This window comes from Cryptomeria japonica, chromosome 8, assembly GCF_030272615.1.
Source record: "Cryptomeria japonica chromosome 8, Sugi_1.0, whole genome shotgun sequence".
Classification (NCBI taxonomy): domain Eukaryota; kingdom Viridiplantae; phylum Streptophyta; class Pinopsida; order Cupressales; family Cupressaceae; genus Cryptomeria; species Cryptomeria japonica.
Genome location: NC_081412.1, coordinates 662,316,750 through 662,331,341, shown reverse-complemented (window position 1 = coordinate 662,331,341; position 14,592 = coordinate 662,316,750). Strand labels below are relative to the sequence as shown.

General features: G+C 35.0%; 1 protein-coding gene across 1 annotated transcript; it reads right to left on the bottom strand.

Moving 5' to 3' along the window:
* Positions 1 to 5,398: 5,398 nt before the first annotated feature.
* LOC131857900 (uncharacterized) lies at positions 5,399 to 6,205 on the bottom strand. Its single transcript, XM_059210684.1, has one exon. It carries the CDS (start codon positions 6,203 to 6,205, stop codon positions 5,399 to 5,401), a length of 807 nt encoding a protein of 268 aa, XP_059066667.1.
* Between the last annotated feature and the right edge of the window lie 8,387 nt (positions 6,206 to 14,592).

Genomic DNA, 14,592 nt, shown 5'->3' with positions numbered 1-14,592 from the left:
GCCCATGCTCGAATCTCATGTTCAGTCCTTTTCCTAAATATCTATTCATGAAATGCTTCAGAATCCGAGGTTGTTCCTCTTTAATATTTTCTTTTGGTTGGGATACACACTCAATCCAGAAAAGAACCACTTATCGTATCTTGGTACCAACATCTTTTGATTACTATATCTCATACACTTAATCGATTTCTCTAAATCATTGTGATCTCTTAAATTGAAGACATGGCTAGTGAAAAATCTAAAATCTTGCTTCAGCGCCACTGTAATTATCAGACCCATGTAAGTTTCATCACTTACAAGCCAATGCAAGAAAAATAAAGAGAAAAAAGAAATATCAAAAGCATGAGCAAGAAAATGAATATCAAGAAAAGTAAAATGCAATGAAATGCAATATCAAAATGATTGGCTATAGGAACATGCAAGTAAACCCATCGGGGCTATGGACGCCTGGCTGGCAATGGAGCAATATTTGTGAGATTACAGCGATAACCTCATCGGGGCTATGGACGCTCGCTGGTAGCGAGGTTCTATCCAGGATGCTTTTGAAGTCAAGGTAACTTATGTAGCTAGCCATGCTGGATTTTGAAGATTACAATGATCATATGAGCCAGAATGAACCCACTTGCACACACATGGGTAATCAAAGACTAAGTACCTTGATCCAGTTTGGGATTCTTATTCCCTTTTGAGTCTGCTTCCTAGTTGCTAGAAATGTTCAGTTGAAATTTTCAGAGGTTCCAAGTGTGGGTTGGGTCTCTATCTTTGAAAAGTTCGAGAACACTTATTCAGATGGTGCTAAATACTATGAGAATCTTACACATCACCTTTTTGCAAGTGGAAACCTCTATGCTTGGGGGAAAAGTTCATCCACTCTATGCTTCCTACCATATCTCCCATGTCCTCTAATCCATATCCCTTATCCTATCTATTCATTTCTTCTATCATCCAATTCTTTCTACAATCTTGCTTCACTTTAATCCATATCCCTTATCCTATCTATTCATTTCTTCTATCATCCAATTCTTTCTACAATCTTGCTTCACTCTAATTCATATCTATCTATCCTATCTATTCATTGCTTCCATCATCCAGTGCTATCTATATCCTATCTCTATCCATATCCCCTTTTTCATCCTTGATCTTGATCAAACCTATGGACAACAAATCTATTTCCACCTCAATGGTTCAGTCATCCATTCATCCATTCCTTATCTTGATACACATTGGGGCAACCAAATACATCTTTCTTCTAATCCAAAAACTCAAAAAAATCAAAATATCCAAAAACTCAAAAAAATCAAAATATCCAAAAACTCAAAAAAAATCAAAATATCCAAAAACTAAAAATCAACAAAATCAAAAAAAAAAAAATCAAAGCATGAACACATGGACCATCCATCAAATCAGATCAACAACAAGAAAAATCTCAAAGTCTGCAATCAAACTTATCACATGTCTTGTTAATCAATTCATTACTTGAAATCAACATCAACATCAAACTTGTCTTATACAGGGATAGGTACACTCGAAACCAGATAGATCGGTCTTATACGGGGTACTCACTCTTTGAAACTAGACATTCTTATCAATCATCGACCAAATCATAACAATGACATCAATCAGTATGACTGTTGGATTCTGTTCTGGTTAGCCTTATCTTTATCAATTGATGGAAATACATGTTTCACAAATCATATTGTACATATCATATCCACCCATCTGAAGCATCACCAGGAATTCACAAATGCTTATCAATCTTGGACATACTTAGTGTAGTCACTGTCCTTGGTTTATCTGAAACAATTATCCAAATAATATCCCACCATGGCTTGGTGATCAGTGTACATATCTATATCAAAGTAGTATCAACAGCAAGGGGCCTTTCGCCTTCAAGTTTTTCAACATCAGACCAAAAACGTAGCAAGACAACAAGGATCAAAACAACCAACAAATGCCAAACAACAATGCGAGAGGGCTAAACATCACAGACTTGAACTGATTTCAAGTAAACAAAGATCTATTTGCAAGATGTTTTAATTGACAAGAATACATTCCAAATAGCATGCATGCTTACTTATGGTTGTTAATTTTTGCTTATCATATCTCCTAAGTGACTCAAGGATGTCTTACGACTAGAGAAGCAAGGAATGTGATGTTTTATTTGTCTTCTATCTGTGAGTGAAGTCTTTTACCATGCAAATTTGTCCTATGAAGAAATCAGGTGGCATATCGCTAAGGACATTTTGAATTTGTATGGGACAAAGGTTAACTCTTGTATGTTTATGCAATACGCACTCTGATCATCCTGGTTCAATTATACCTTGACGCTTGTGCTATCTTGCAAAATCAAATATCATGTAAATTTTTCTCAGGTCATTATGGTTCAATTATACCATTATGCTTGTATAAATTTTCAACATATCCTAAACAAATCAATGCTCAATGATGATATCTACAAAGAAAGCAAACAAATGGCTATATCGGATGGCAAATGCAGAATGAGGATGCTACCAAAAACATAGTTCCATATCATTTTACACATAGTTACATATCATTTTACAATTAGTTGCATATCATTTTACAATTAGTTTCATATCATATCATACATCTCATTTTCAAAATATCATTCATCATTCATCATTGCATCCCTCGCATGCATATCTATCACATCATCATGGAATCATTCTTCTAAACTATCTTCATCATTCTTCCAAACTATCTTCTATCATTCTTCTAAACTATCTTCATCATTCTTCCAAACTATCTTCTATCATTCTTCCAAACTATCTTCTATCATGTCTTATACAGGATGTATCTTTCCTGAAACCAGATGTTTTGATCAGCTCCTATACAGGATTTATCGTTCCTGAAACTAGATGCTCAATCATCCATGTCTTATATAGGCGGTATCATTCCTGAAACCAGATGCTCAATCATCCATATCTTATACAGGTGGTATCATTCCTGAAACCAGACGCTTGATCATCCATGTCTTATACAGGAGGTGTCATACCTAAAACAAGACTTGCTCTCATTCCAATCAATCTAATCAATCTTATCAAACCCATGCATGCCATCACTATCTACTTTTCTATCTTTCAAACAACATTCTTCTTCTTTCGAGAGATCATTCATGCTTTGTGTGCACGAATGATCTCCCAAGGGGGCATTATCATATCAAATCTCAACATCAAATCCAATATCAGTTTCCACATCAAAACAAAGATATCAAAATCAAACTCACATCAACAACATGAAACAATTTGCTCATCTACATCAAAGTTCAAAATCCTATCATTTCATATCAACTTGTAAAACAACTCAAGTTCTCAAAAACCATATCAAAACTTGTAAAACAACTCAAGTCTCCACAATCACATAAACTTGTAAAACAACTCAAGTTTCCCACCCATATCAGCTTGTAAAACAACTCAAGTTTCCAACCCATATCGGCTTGTAACACAACTCAGGCTTTCACACAAATTGAACTTGAAAATAGACCACACAAATAAATCATATTCTGATCAATACAACAAATTGATATCTATACATAACTTGGAAATTCGCAAATCAAAACAAGTTATACCAACACTCATATTGGATAAATCCATCACATCACGACAGGCAAAGCACAACAAATTTTCAAATCTGGGGCATCACACATCAAATCAAATCTGGTATCACCATCAAATATCGAATCTGGGGCATCACATCGAATCTGGGGCACGACTGGTAAATCAAAAGAGCGACACAAAAATTGCATTTGATCATAAATCATAATAAGGCATCATTTTCTTTGAAATAACATGTGCACACACGTCACTTCAAAGAGGGGCAAAATGTAGACGTATAAAAATGACCATATTCCTAAATGAATATTTTATGTTCATTTCTCTATTTAATTAAATCCAATTTAATTAAATTACCCACATTCATCTATTTAATTAAGTAAATTACTCAATTTATTTAAATTAAATTCATTAATCCATTTAATGAATAAATCATTTTATTCAATAAAACCCCCCTATCCACTTTTAATTAAATTCAAATTTAATTAAATAGTTATCCCAAATTGAATAAATCTAATTTATTTAATTTCCCCAAATTGCAACCAAATTGAATGAAATTCTTTATTTCAATTAAATCCTATTATCCCTCCATCCACTTGCAAAATCCCAAACCCCTTTCTAATCCCTTCTAGAATCTTCTAATCGCTTCTAATTAACCTAACCCCTCCTCTAAACTTTGTCACATCCCTAAGCAAAGGGAAGTCACTTCTCAAAACCTCAAAGTCTTTGATAACCATTAAAGGTTTTCAACCTTCAACCACTAAATGGCTCAAAGTCTTTAAAAACCATTGAAGGCTTCCAACCTTCAACCACTTAATCCCTAAAGTCTCCAATAACCATTAATGGTTAATTCAAACCCTCTCACATGGTTAAAACATTTGTTTTGACTCAACCTCTATCCAATCCAAGGGTCTCATCAGGCCTTTAATGCTTTGACCATGATTATCTCTTAATCATTTGCACAAAGGTTTATCCTTAGATTAACTCTTAATCCAATGGGTAAGCCTAACTTAGACTTGACCCTTAGCCTTTAGATAACCATGAGGTCTTCTCAGGCCTTTAATGCCTCCAACCTCTTCTCTCAACCCAACCCTATGTTGACACTTGTCACCATTTCATTGGTGCCAATTGTGCACATGGATCCCCAACTTTCAAACTCAACCATTGATTAAACCATTCAATCTTGACCATCCATTGCCCTGTTTGTGCTATAAATAGAGCTCTCATTCCTCCATTTTTAACAATCATCTTTCAAATTTGAAGCATTACACTTATGCTCAAATTCATTCAAGCTTTCTCATTTCATATATGCTCATCATTTAGCCTCTTTTAGATCAGGAATTAGACTAAATATGCATGCTAGAGTACTTTCTTTATCATTTTAGCTCAATCATAGACTAAATATATCATGTTAGGATAGTATTCATACTAATCTTGTCATCTTATCATCTAGTTTATTGCATTTCTAGAATCATACATAGCTTAACATCCATTTCATACTAAAATCTATCAAAGCATCTCTCGTTCTCGCATTTGCCATCCCTAAACCATTTTGCTCAGTGATCTGAGAGCAAAAACATTGGTTTGAGGGACATTGTGAGATAGAGAACCATGGGACCCTCCTTGGGAAGCTGAGTAACACTACGTTACTCCATAGCTTGCATCAAGAAGTCCTGTGTGTGTGTGTGGACTAGTATTTAACTAAATTTTCACATATTAAGTTTTATTCGCCCACTTTTCCCGCATATAGGTTCATGTCGTGTTGATGTCTTCAACGGGGACTTCTTCATCATCAAACACTCACCAACTTCTCTAGTACACACAATTGCCTATGGACTATCACTAACCTCTTCCTCTTGAGCATATGCAACCCTTCTAGAGGATGATGATGATGCTGCTCCCTTCTCAGGACATTTGAAAGAAGGATGCCCATACTCATTACAATTATAACATCTCCCTGAAAATTGGTTAAAACCCCTACCAAATATACCTCTATTACCACCAAAACCACCTCTAAAATTAGAAAATGACTGCACTTTACCTTTATTTACATCACCTTCTTCCTCATTGTTTGGTTTATGTGAAGAAAATGTACCTCTACCCCTACCATTTCTATTGCCTCTACCTCTTATAGCCTTATCTTGTCTTCTCTTCATATTTTCTTCCACCTTGAGAGCTAATTGATAACATTCCTTGACATTACTGGGGTTAGCCACAACCAAATCATCTTGAATATTAAATCTCAAACCTCCTAGGTATCTAGTAACCTTAACAACTTCATCTTCTTCTCTACCAGACCTTATATTCAACTTTAAAAATTCATCAGTATATGCCTTAATATCTTGTTCCTTTTGCCTTAACCCTTGCAATCTCTTATTCAATTGAATTTCATAGTCTTTAGGAAGGAAATTACCTTTTAGTTTAGCGACCATCTGATCCCAAGAAGTAACCTTGGTCTTTCCTCTCTTTCTTCTATTAGCTTCTTCATGATCCCACCATAGGAGTGCATGTCCCTTGAGTTTTGTCTTTGCCAATCTTACCTTTTGTTCATTAGGTATGCCTTCTCCATCAAAATAAGCATCCATTGCTGCTATCCAATCCAAAAGTTCTTCCTCTTTCAAACTACCATCATACATTGGTATATCACCCCTTACCTTGTACTTGTCTCCTTTTACTGCCTTAAGAAGTTTGAGTGTTATTTTGTTCTTCAGGGTCTATCTTCTCTTCAGTTGCTTCCGCTACCTCATGGAACTCTTCATCTCCTTCCTCTTCTTCACTAACATCCCCTATATCAACATTTATCTCTGACTAGTCTCCAAGGCTTCAAGCCTTGCTAAGAGAGAATTTTAGGACTCTTGTAACCTTGTGTTCTTCTCCTTCAATTCTTGGATATCCCTTGTTGTACCTACATTATTTGGAGACATCTTGTCTCACTCCCTTCAACCTTCAATACGAACTACTCCCTTGCTCTGATACCAATTTGATGCAGAGCATCCACACCCACACACAAGCCCTACACATTTTAGGAATCTACCTCACATTGTTGAGGTTTCACAATGATTAAACACTTCCCCTTATGAATGTTTTCCATAATATTTTATAAAACTCCACACATATTTCTCTTACCTATGAACTCAATCATACCTTCTAGACCAACTAGGATAGGTTTCTTGGCATTGAGGACTCTCATAAACCAAAGGGAGTTTAAGTTTGTTTGAAGGCTACCATCACTTTCTACAGAGCCTTGACACTTCCACATACCCTCTCAACACTCCTACCAACCCTTAATTACCAAACACCACGTACTCTGGTTCAACCCTCATCATGTACAAAAGGTTATTGTTAAACAAGAACTTACTGGCCTCTTTGACACACACTCACTTAGAGATGAATAACTTTTTTAATTGGACATATTTTGGTGATCACGTTGGTGGGAATCTATTAAACTTGGGTATGAAGAACATATAAAAAACTAAGATAGATCCAATAGTTAAATTTTGAGATATTGACCCTGTATTAGGACTGTATTTTTCTTGTGACAGTCAAACCTTCCCGAGGCAAGTTTTCAGTCACCTCCATGCCTCAAACCACATGCAAAACCTATCATGGAATCCTGAAACAATAATGGCATGATACTTTACACAATATTACATATTTCCACCAATTTGTGTGGCTTGACCAACCAAGAACAAAAAGATATAGCATTTTATTTGTCTCGGTTTTCCCTAGTTCAAGGTTTTGACAATTTTGAGAGAACTTATTGTATCTTTGCCAAAACAACACCAAATGACATGAAACCTAAAGGAAATGAAAGGTAATTTACTGTGCTTAAATCCTTAAACCATGTTAATGAACCTTCAATTCATAGAAGTGGTGAAAACTAACAAATTGCAGATTGAATGCGAGGAAAGTTCAAGAAAAACACAGAATGTGCAAGGAAACCACTTACTATTATTGCCAAGAACTTCAATTCCGAGAATTACATCCTTTTGAGGAGTGTTTTCACCATATTTATAACATTATAAGGATTCCCAACTGAGCAACCAACTATAAACTATCATGGAATCTTGAAATAATAATGGCATGATACTTTACATAATATTACATATTTCTACCAATTTGTGTGGCTTGATCAACCAGGAACAAAAAGATATAACATTTTCTTTGTATCAGTTTGCCCTAGTTCAAGGTTTTGACAGTTTTGAGAGAACTTATTGTATCTTTGCCCAAACAACACCAAATGACATGAAACCTAAGGGAAATGAAAGGTAATTTACTATGCTTAAATCCTCAAACCATGTTAATGAACCTTCAATGCATAGCAATGGTGAAAAATAACAAATTACAGACTGAATGCGAGGAAAGTTCAGGACAAACACAAAATGTGCAAGGAAACCACTTACTATTATTGCCAAAAACTTCAATTCTGAGAACTAAATCCTTTTGAAGAGTGTTTTCACCATATTTATAGCATTATAAGGATTCACAACCAACCAAACAACTATAACCACCAAAAACCAACCTTTTTGCAAATGTTGTCAAACAACTTTGAAAAGTTGCATTGACAACATTTCTTGCTTTTTGACAACTTTTAGTTTATTGTACTTCTTGATCATCCAATACCCCAAACAGGTTAAATAACATGTTATAACATTAAAAATGACACAAAATACCCCCACAACCTTGATAATGCGATTTTGACTTGTTTTGACCACTAGGCCCTATGTGAGCAATTTGACAATTTTCAGGACATATGACTCAACTAACTCAACCTTTACATTTTGTTGGCACTATTGGCCTTATTACATCATGTTGGGTATAAATAGATCTTATTTGAACAAAACAAAAATAAACTAAATCATGCCCCACATATGGGCCCTTGAAGGGATGAGGTGCTCCTGCACCAGTTACAGATATTTTATGATCTTCACTGATGATGTGGGTCACATTCTTGAAGGATAAGACTGAATATTTTGGTAAGTTCAAATAATTCAGGGCTTTAGCTGAGAAAGAGAGCGGTAAAAAGATAAAGTGTCTGAGGACAGATCAGGGCAGTGAATTTACTTCTGAGGAATTCACCAGGTAATGTGAAGAAAATGTTATCAAATGACATCTTTCTGCACCGAGGACACCACAACAGAGTGGTATTGCAGAGAGAAACAACTAGTCAGTTGTTGAAGCTGCTAGGACGATGTTGATACAAGGAGGTGCAGTGAAAACTTTCTAGAGAGAAGCTATTAGCACAGTTGTCTACACTATGAACTAGATTCTGGTAAAGAGAGGTAAGGACAAGACTCCTTATGAAAACTGGTATGGTAGATCACCTGATGTTAGTTATTTCAAAATATTTGGAAGAAAATGTTTTATTAAGAGAGGTGATTATATTAGTATATTTAAGGCTAAAAGTGATGAAGGTATATTTCTTGGCTATTCCACCAAGAGTAAGGCCTACAAGTGTTTTAACAACCGGACATAGAGAATTGTTGAGAGTGTTGATGTTCAAGTGGATGAATTTCATGAAGTCTCAGAGGAAACTAGTTTAGAGAAAAAGGATGAAGATCCTTGCATTTTTTTTTGGAACCAGAAACTGTGAAATCTGAAACTGGCAAAGCAAATACTGATGTACCATTTCAACTGGAATAGATAAATTTTAAAGAAGATGGTGATAATGAAGAAGTTGAACCTAAAGATAATGATCATTTTATTCCAAGATGTGAGACTGAATCAAAATCTTGAATAAATTATTGGGGATAAGGATGTTGGAGTACTAACCAAAAGAAGAATCAAAAAGAATTCTTGCATGATCTCCACTATTGAACCAAGAACTGCTAAGGAGGCATTTGGTGATGATCATTGGGTTAAAGCTATGGAGGAGGAATTAGATCAAATTGAGAAGAACAACACATGGACTCTAGTACCCCAACCGGTAAATAAAAATGTGATAGGTACTAAGTGGGATTTTAGGAACAACTTGAATGAAGATGGTGTTGTGGTTCACAACAAAGATAGGTTGGTATGCAAATGTTATGCACAAGAGGAAGGAGAAGACTATGGTGAGAATTTTGCACCAATGGCTCATGTAATTGGCATAGTTGTAGCATTTGTCATTCCTTTGTCTTTGTCTTGACCTGCATTGGTCATCTTTGTGTCCAGACATATTACAAACAAAACATCATCCTACAAACTGTCTATATATATTTTCATCTACTACATCATGATTTTTGTGTTGGCTAGCTTTATGACCATTATTTTTACAAGTAAAACATCTACTAGAGAAAGACCTAACATTCAGAGTTATTTTATACCTACATTTAAATACTTTATGATTTAATTTATTGCAATTAAAATGTCTATTAAAGGAAACATTTTGTTTACTTACCTATTGCTTAAACAGTGACTTACCTTTGTCATCTTTCACTGTCTTGTCAGACCCAACTTCTTTTGTTGGAGAAGATCCTTCTTCATTTCTAGATTTTATTTACAAGCTTTCTCCTATCTCAAGATCTAGACCACTTTTTTTTCTAGAGATAGTTTACCTGAACTTACCTTAAGTTTGTGATCTTGTTTCTTTGACTTTTCCAGATCTGAATTTAAAGATGTGACTTCTTGTTCTAGTTTCTTACATCCCTCAAACTTACATTTCACCACGTGGTTTAAGTACTCCTTGGTTTTCTCATCATCTTCACTTTTGGTTTTTAGATCTACAATAGTGTTGTTTTCTTGCTTGAGCTCTTTACTAACTTCCTTATGTCTTAACTTGAATTTCTAAATTTCTTCTCTTAGCTTTTCAATAGATTCATTTTCTAGCTAGACATTTTCTTTCAGATCTTTATTTTCATTTTTGATATCCTCAAGAGCATTTCTAAGTTCTTCACTAAGATCCGTAAGTTCAACTTTCCAAATCTCCTTTGAGTGGTTAGACTTGTCTAAAGGACCAAGATCTAATACCATTTGTTGAACACCTAGAATACTGAGAGGGGAGGGGAAAACCAATATTCCCTTGAACTTATCAAAACTTTTAAACAACCAACCACATAAAATTACTTAAAGAAATAACAAGATAATAGACATAAGAGTACCACATAATACAAAGATTTGTACATGGAAAACCCAAGATGGGAAAAACCAGGGAGAGGGTTAAATCTCAATAATACGTAACCAGTTACAGTAGTACAGAATAGGTGGATTTCTTTCAAATGGAATCACTATCCAAAATATGATGAATTAAAGCCAATAATACAAAATGAACTGTTATGTTTGCATCTATCATATGCATGAGATAAAATTCCAATTAAGTGCATAATCTATATTATAATCATTGTACAATAACACATCCACATCCGCTATTTAATCGCATATGTTATACACCATATCATATCATATGATGAAAATATCATCTTCTAAATACTGCTTGCTAACTACATTATATACTCAACATGTCTTCATAAAGCCGGTTTTCACTAGAGTAAAGGATAGGCTCCAAAAATACTTTACACACCACACTATATTGATTATATTATATTAAAGAAGTCAGCCATAACACAAAAGGACTTCCTTCATATCTTGAAATACAAGATATCTAAACTACTGATGATTTGAGACATAATCAAATCAAAACTACGATGTTGCATTAATGAAGCAAAATAAAGTAGGTCTTATTACTAGACTCATGACAAATTTATAATCATGCATCAGTAGAAGAATGTTCATATGTAGATTTATGAGAGATGTACACCATGATCCTGAAGCCTTATGTGATTTTTGGACCAATAATCATGTCAAATTGTGCTGCATGTCACTCTTATGCCATAATATGTTGAACCAATGTTTCTAGATAAAAAAAATCAGTGACATCAATTACAATATTCTAACTATTTCTGGGTTTGGATTAAGTGTTTTGGATTGATGATGAATACACACATTACATTTTCTTCAACCCGACCTAGTAGAGATTATTGTTGATTCAGTGGGTATATAATGGATAGATCGGTTGGGTTATGAAGTGTGTGTGTGTGTGTGTGTGTGTGTGTGTGTGTGTGTGTGTGTGTGTTGCATAAGTATTGATGGAGCAAAGTGTGATGTGAATGTGAATGTGACGCGAGTATAACAAAATGCAATGGTGCAAATGTGCTATAAAAAAAAGATAAAAGATGAGTCTTTGATGAGTATTAAGCTATGAAATGCTACCTGTATGTTGGTATATTCTATTCCTTTTGTAGTTTAATCTCTTATCATTATTATATTTGGACAAGTATTATGTATCTTGTTGTGAAGAAGTGAACTTCAGTTTTGCAAGTCTCTCTTTTGTATTCTTCCCTAAGGTTGTTCATCTTAGCCTGCAATTCTAGAGTAGTGAGCTCTCTATTTTATGACCTAAACCATTGTAGATACTTATTACATATATTGTGTGTTGGCATTATGTGAACCAGCATGGCATTATGTGAACCGCCATGAAGACATAATGATATTGTATGTTGTCATTGATGTCGATATGAGACATGGTGTGAACCGGCACATGTGATAGGTGAAGAGAGAGGAACCGGCATATGTATGAACCAGTTTATATGCCAAAGTGAAGCGGCATATTTGTTCAAGGTGAACCGGCATGTAGTTATGGGAACCGGCATGTAGTTATGGGAATCGACACATGGAAGCATTGTATGACTACCGGTTGGTAGGTAGCTTCCACTTCAGGGTTTTCGGTTGGAGTACCTCAAGTTTGTGTGACTCAATCGGTGATCTTTGTGTGATGAGTTAGCAGTATGATGGAGGACAGATCGTGTTGCCATGTAAGCTCTATGTGCATGAAGGATCTTGCATGAAGAAGACTATTCCTATCTACCTTGAGAATGAGCGAAGTCTGTCAAATGGTGATAACGTGTAAAGGGTTATCAGCCACCATGAAATTGGTGGATAATGGATGATGGAGAATGTCTTGAGATCGATTCAAGATTGTTGCATTTAATGCAATATGATTCAATGGTCAGGATTGAACCGTTTGAATTGCTTAACCTAATAGGTTTAGGGTTTAGGGTTTTTGCTATTGACCTATATGTTTCCTATAAGGTCGATGTTGTGTTTCTTTCTAAAGTTGTTGGCAAAAGTTGTGAGTGTGTATCCAAGAGAAGTGATATGTGATTCTTGCCAGACCAAAGGAGAGAAGAGATATCTGCAAAGTGAAAGTGCAGAAGGTGAAGAGGAGCCTAAAAGGATCTGCATTAGCATTTAGTGTTGTTAACAAATCATTGTAATTCCTATTGATCTCTAACCACTTCAACAGTTGTAAAATCCCCTAATAGGGTAGCCCTAACTGGCTTGATTCAAAATCCCTTAAATCGGGTGGTCTTAACCGGCTTGATTAAAATCCCTTAACCGGGTAACTCGAGGCTAATGAGTTCTGAGAAGATAGAGAGCTTAGGAGATCCTTTTAGCTATTGAGTTCTTGAAATCCTCTAACAAGGTGACCCTATTGGGTTTAACCCTTAACTGGATATCCCTTAACCAGGTGATCCCTAACAGGATCAGTTCCTACCAGAACCTATTGTAATGTCCTTAACTGGACAAGGCTCCTAACATAGCAGACTTCTAAAGAGTTCAAAAAGCAGCTTGTGGGTATTCATCCCCACCGTGGTTTTTCCCAAATGGGTTTCCACATGAAAAATATGTGTGTCATGTGAAATGCTTTTGTCTTGTGATGCTTTGTTTTACCTGTTAAGCATATGAAGGTTCTATGTTTTATGCCTGTCTATAAAACATATTGAACTCACTGTTGTGAAGATCTGATGGTTAAGTTTACCTATTTAAGCATGAGAATATAATGATACAGTAGTATTGAGCTAAGAGGGTAGCTTATTGAGTGACCGGTTCATGACTGAGTGAGTTGTACTAGATGTTACTGGTTGCACTCTATTTTACCAGTATCCCTGCTTGTCAGTCATTTGGGGTATTTGTTGTCATACCAATTTTGGACTATATTTGTGTTTGTACTAATTCACCCCCCCCTCTCAGTACCGGTTTGGTACTTGTGGTTCATCATTGAGTTATCATTGTGAGTTTGATTCTCACCATGGTTTTTCCTAGTTTGGGTTTTCCACCTAAAAATCTTGGTGTTCTAGTGTGGATTCATTTGTTGTTTCACTTGTTTACTTTCATAGACATTTGATTAATGGTTGATGTGGAATAAATGTTTTAATCTAATCAAGTTTTAGTATATTTTGATTCATACCACCCCCCACTCTCAACATTTGGTAGTGTTCAACAAGACCTAGGTGGAAAATAACTAAGGTAAAATACTTTAATTACACCAACAAGGCTAATAAAGATGTCACAAGAATTTTATTTAGTCAAGGGGCTCCAAGTAATAGAATCTAGTGGGTGTCCATTTATTTTTATTATCCCCTTATTCACCTTCCTTAATCCTTTGTGATGCACTCTTTGTTCATAATAATAGTCTAGAGTTATATTAAAGGTGTCCCAAACCCCAAAAAGTTTAAATAAGAATAGAAAAAAATTACAAAAATGAAAAATATTTGCATAATATTCATACTCCCTAGTATACACCTCAATCAAAATTATGAGGGTGATATTAAAAGCAAAGAGCATGTGCAATTTAGGTGAAATAATCAAGAGACTTTGTCACCTTTAAAAGTCTAAATTTTATGAGGACCTTTTTTATCAAAAATTTGGCCAATTGACCACCATGGATTGAAGTGTAGGGAACCTTTGATATTCAAATTTTTAACTCTAAGAAAAAATTCATAGATGTCATACAAAATTTTTGTTGGTTTATCATAAACTTCAATTTTGTAGGAATGATTTTCTCCTTGTAATCACCTGTAGTCTACCCTATGAATTTATGGTACATTGAATACAATTCAATAAAAAGACATATCAATGTGTTGCACATGTATGTTCTAGGTTCGCTTATGGTGGCTAGTTGAAAAGTGATAGATAGATAGTTGGGATTTAAATTTTAAGTCCAACCTTATGCAAATTTAAAATGAACTTCATCAATGAACTCGTA

Excerpts from the sequence above, each read along its gene's own strand:
- LOC131857900 (XM_059210684.1), bottom strand. The coding sequence starts at position 6,205 with ATGTATGATGGTAGTTTGAAAGAGGAAGAACTTTTGGATTGGATAGCA.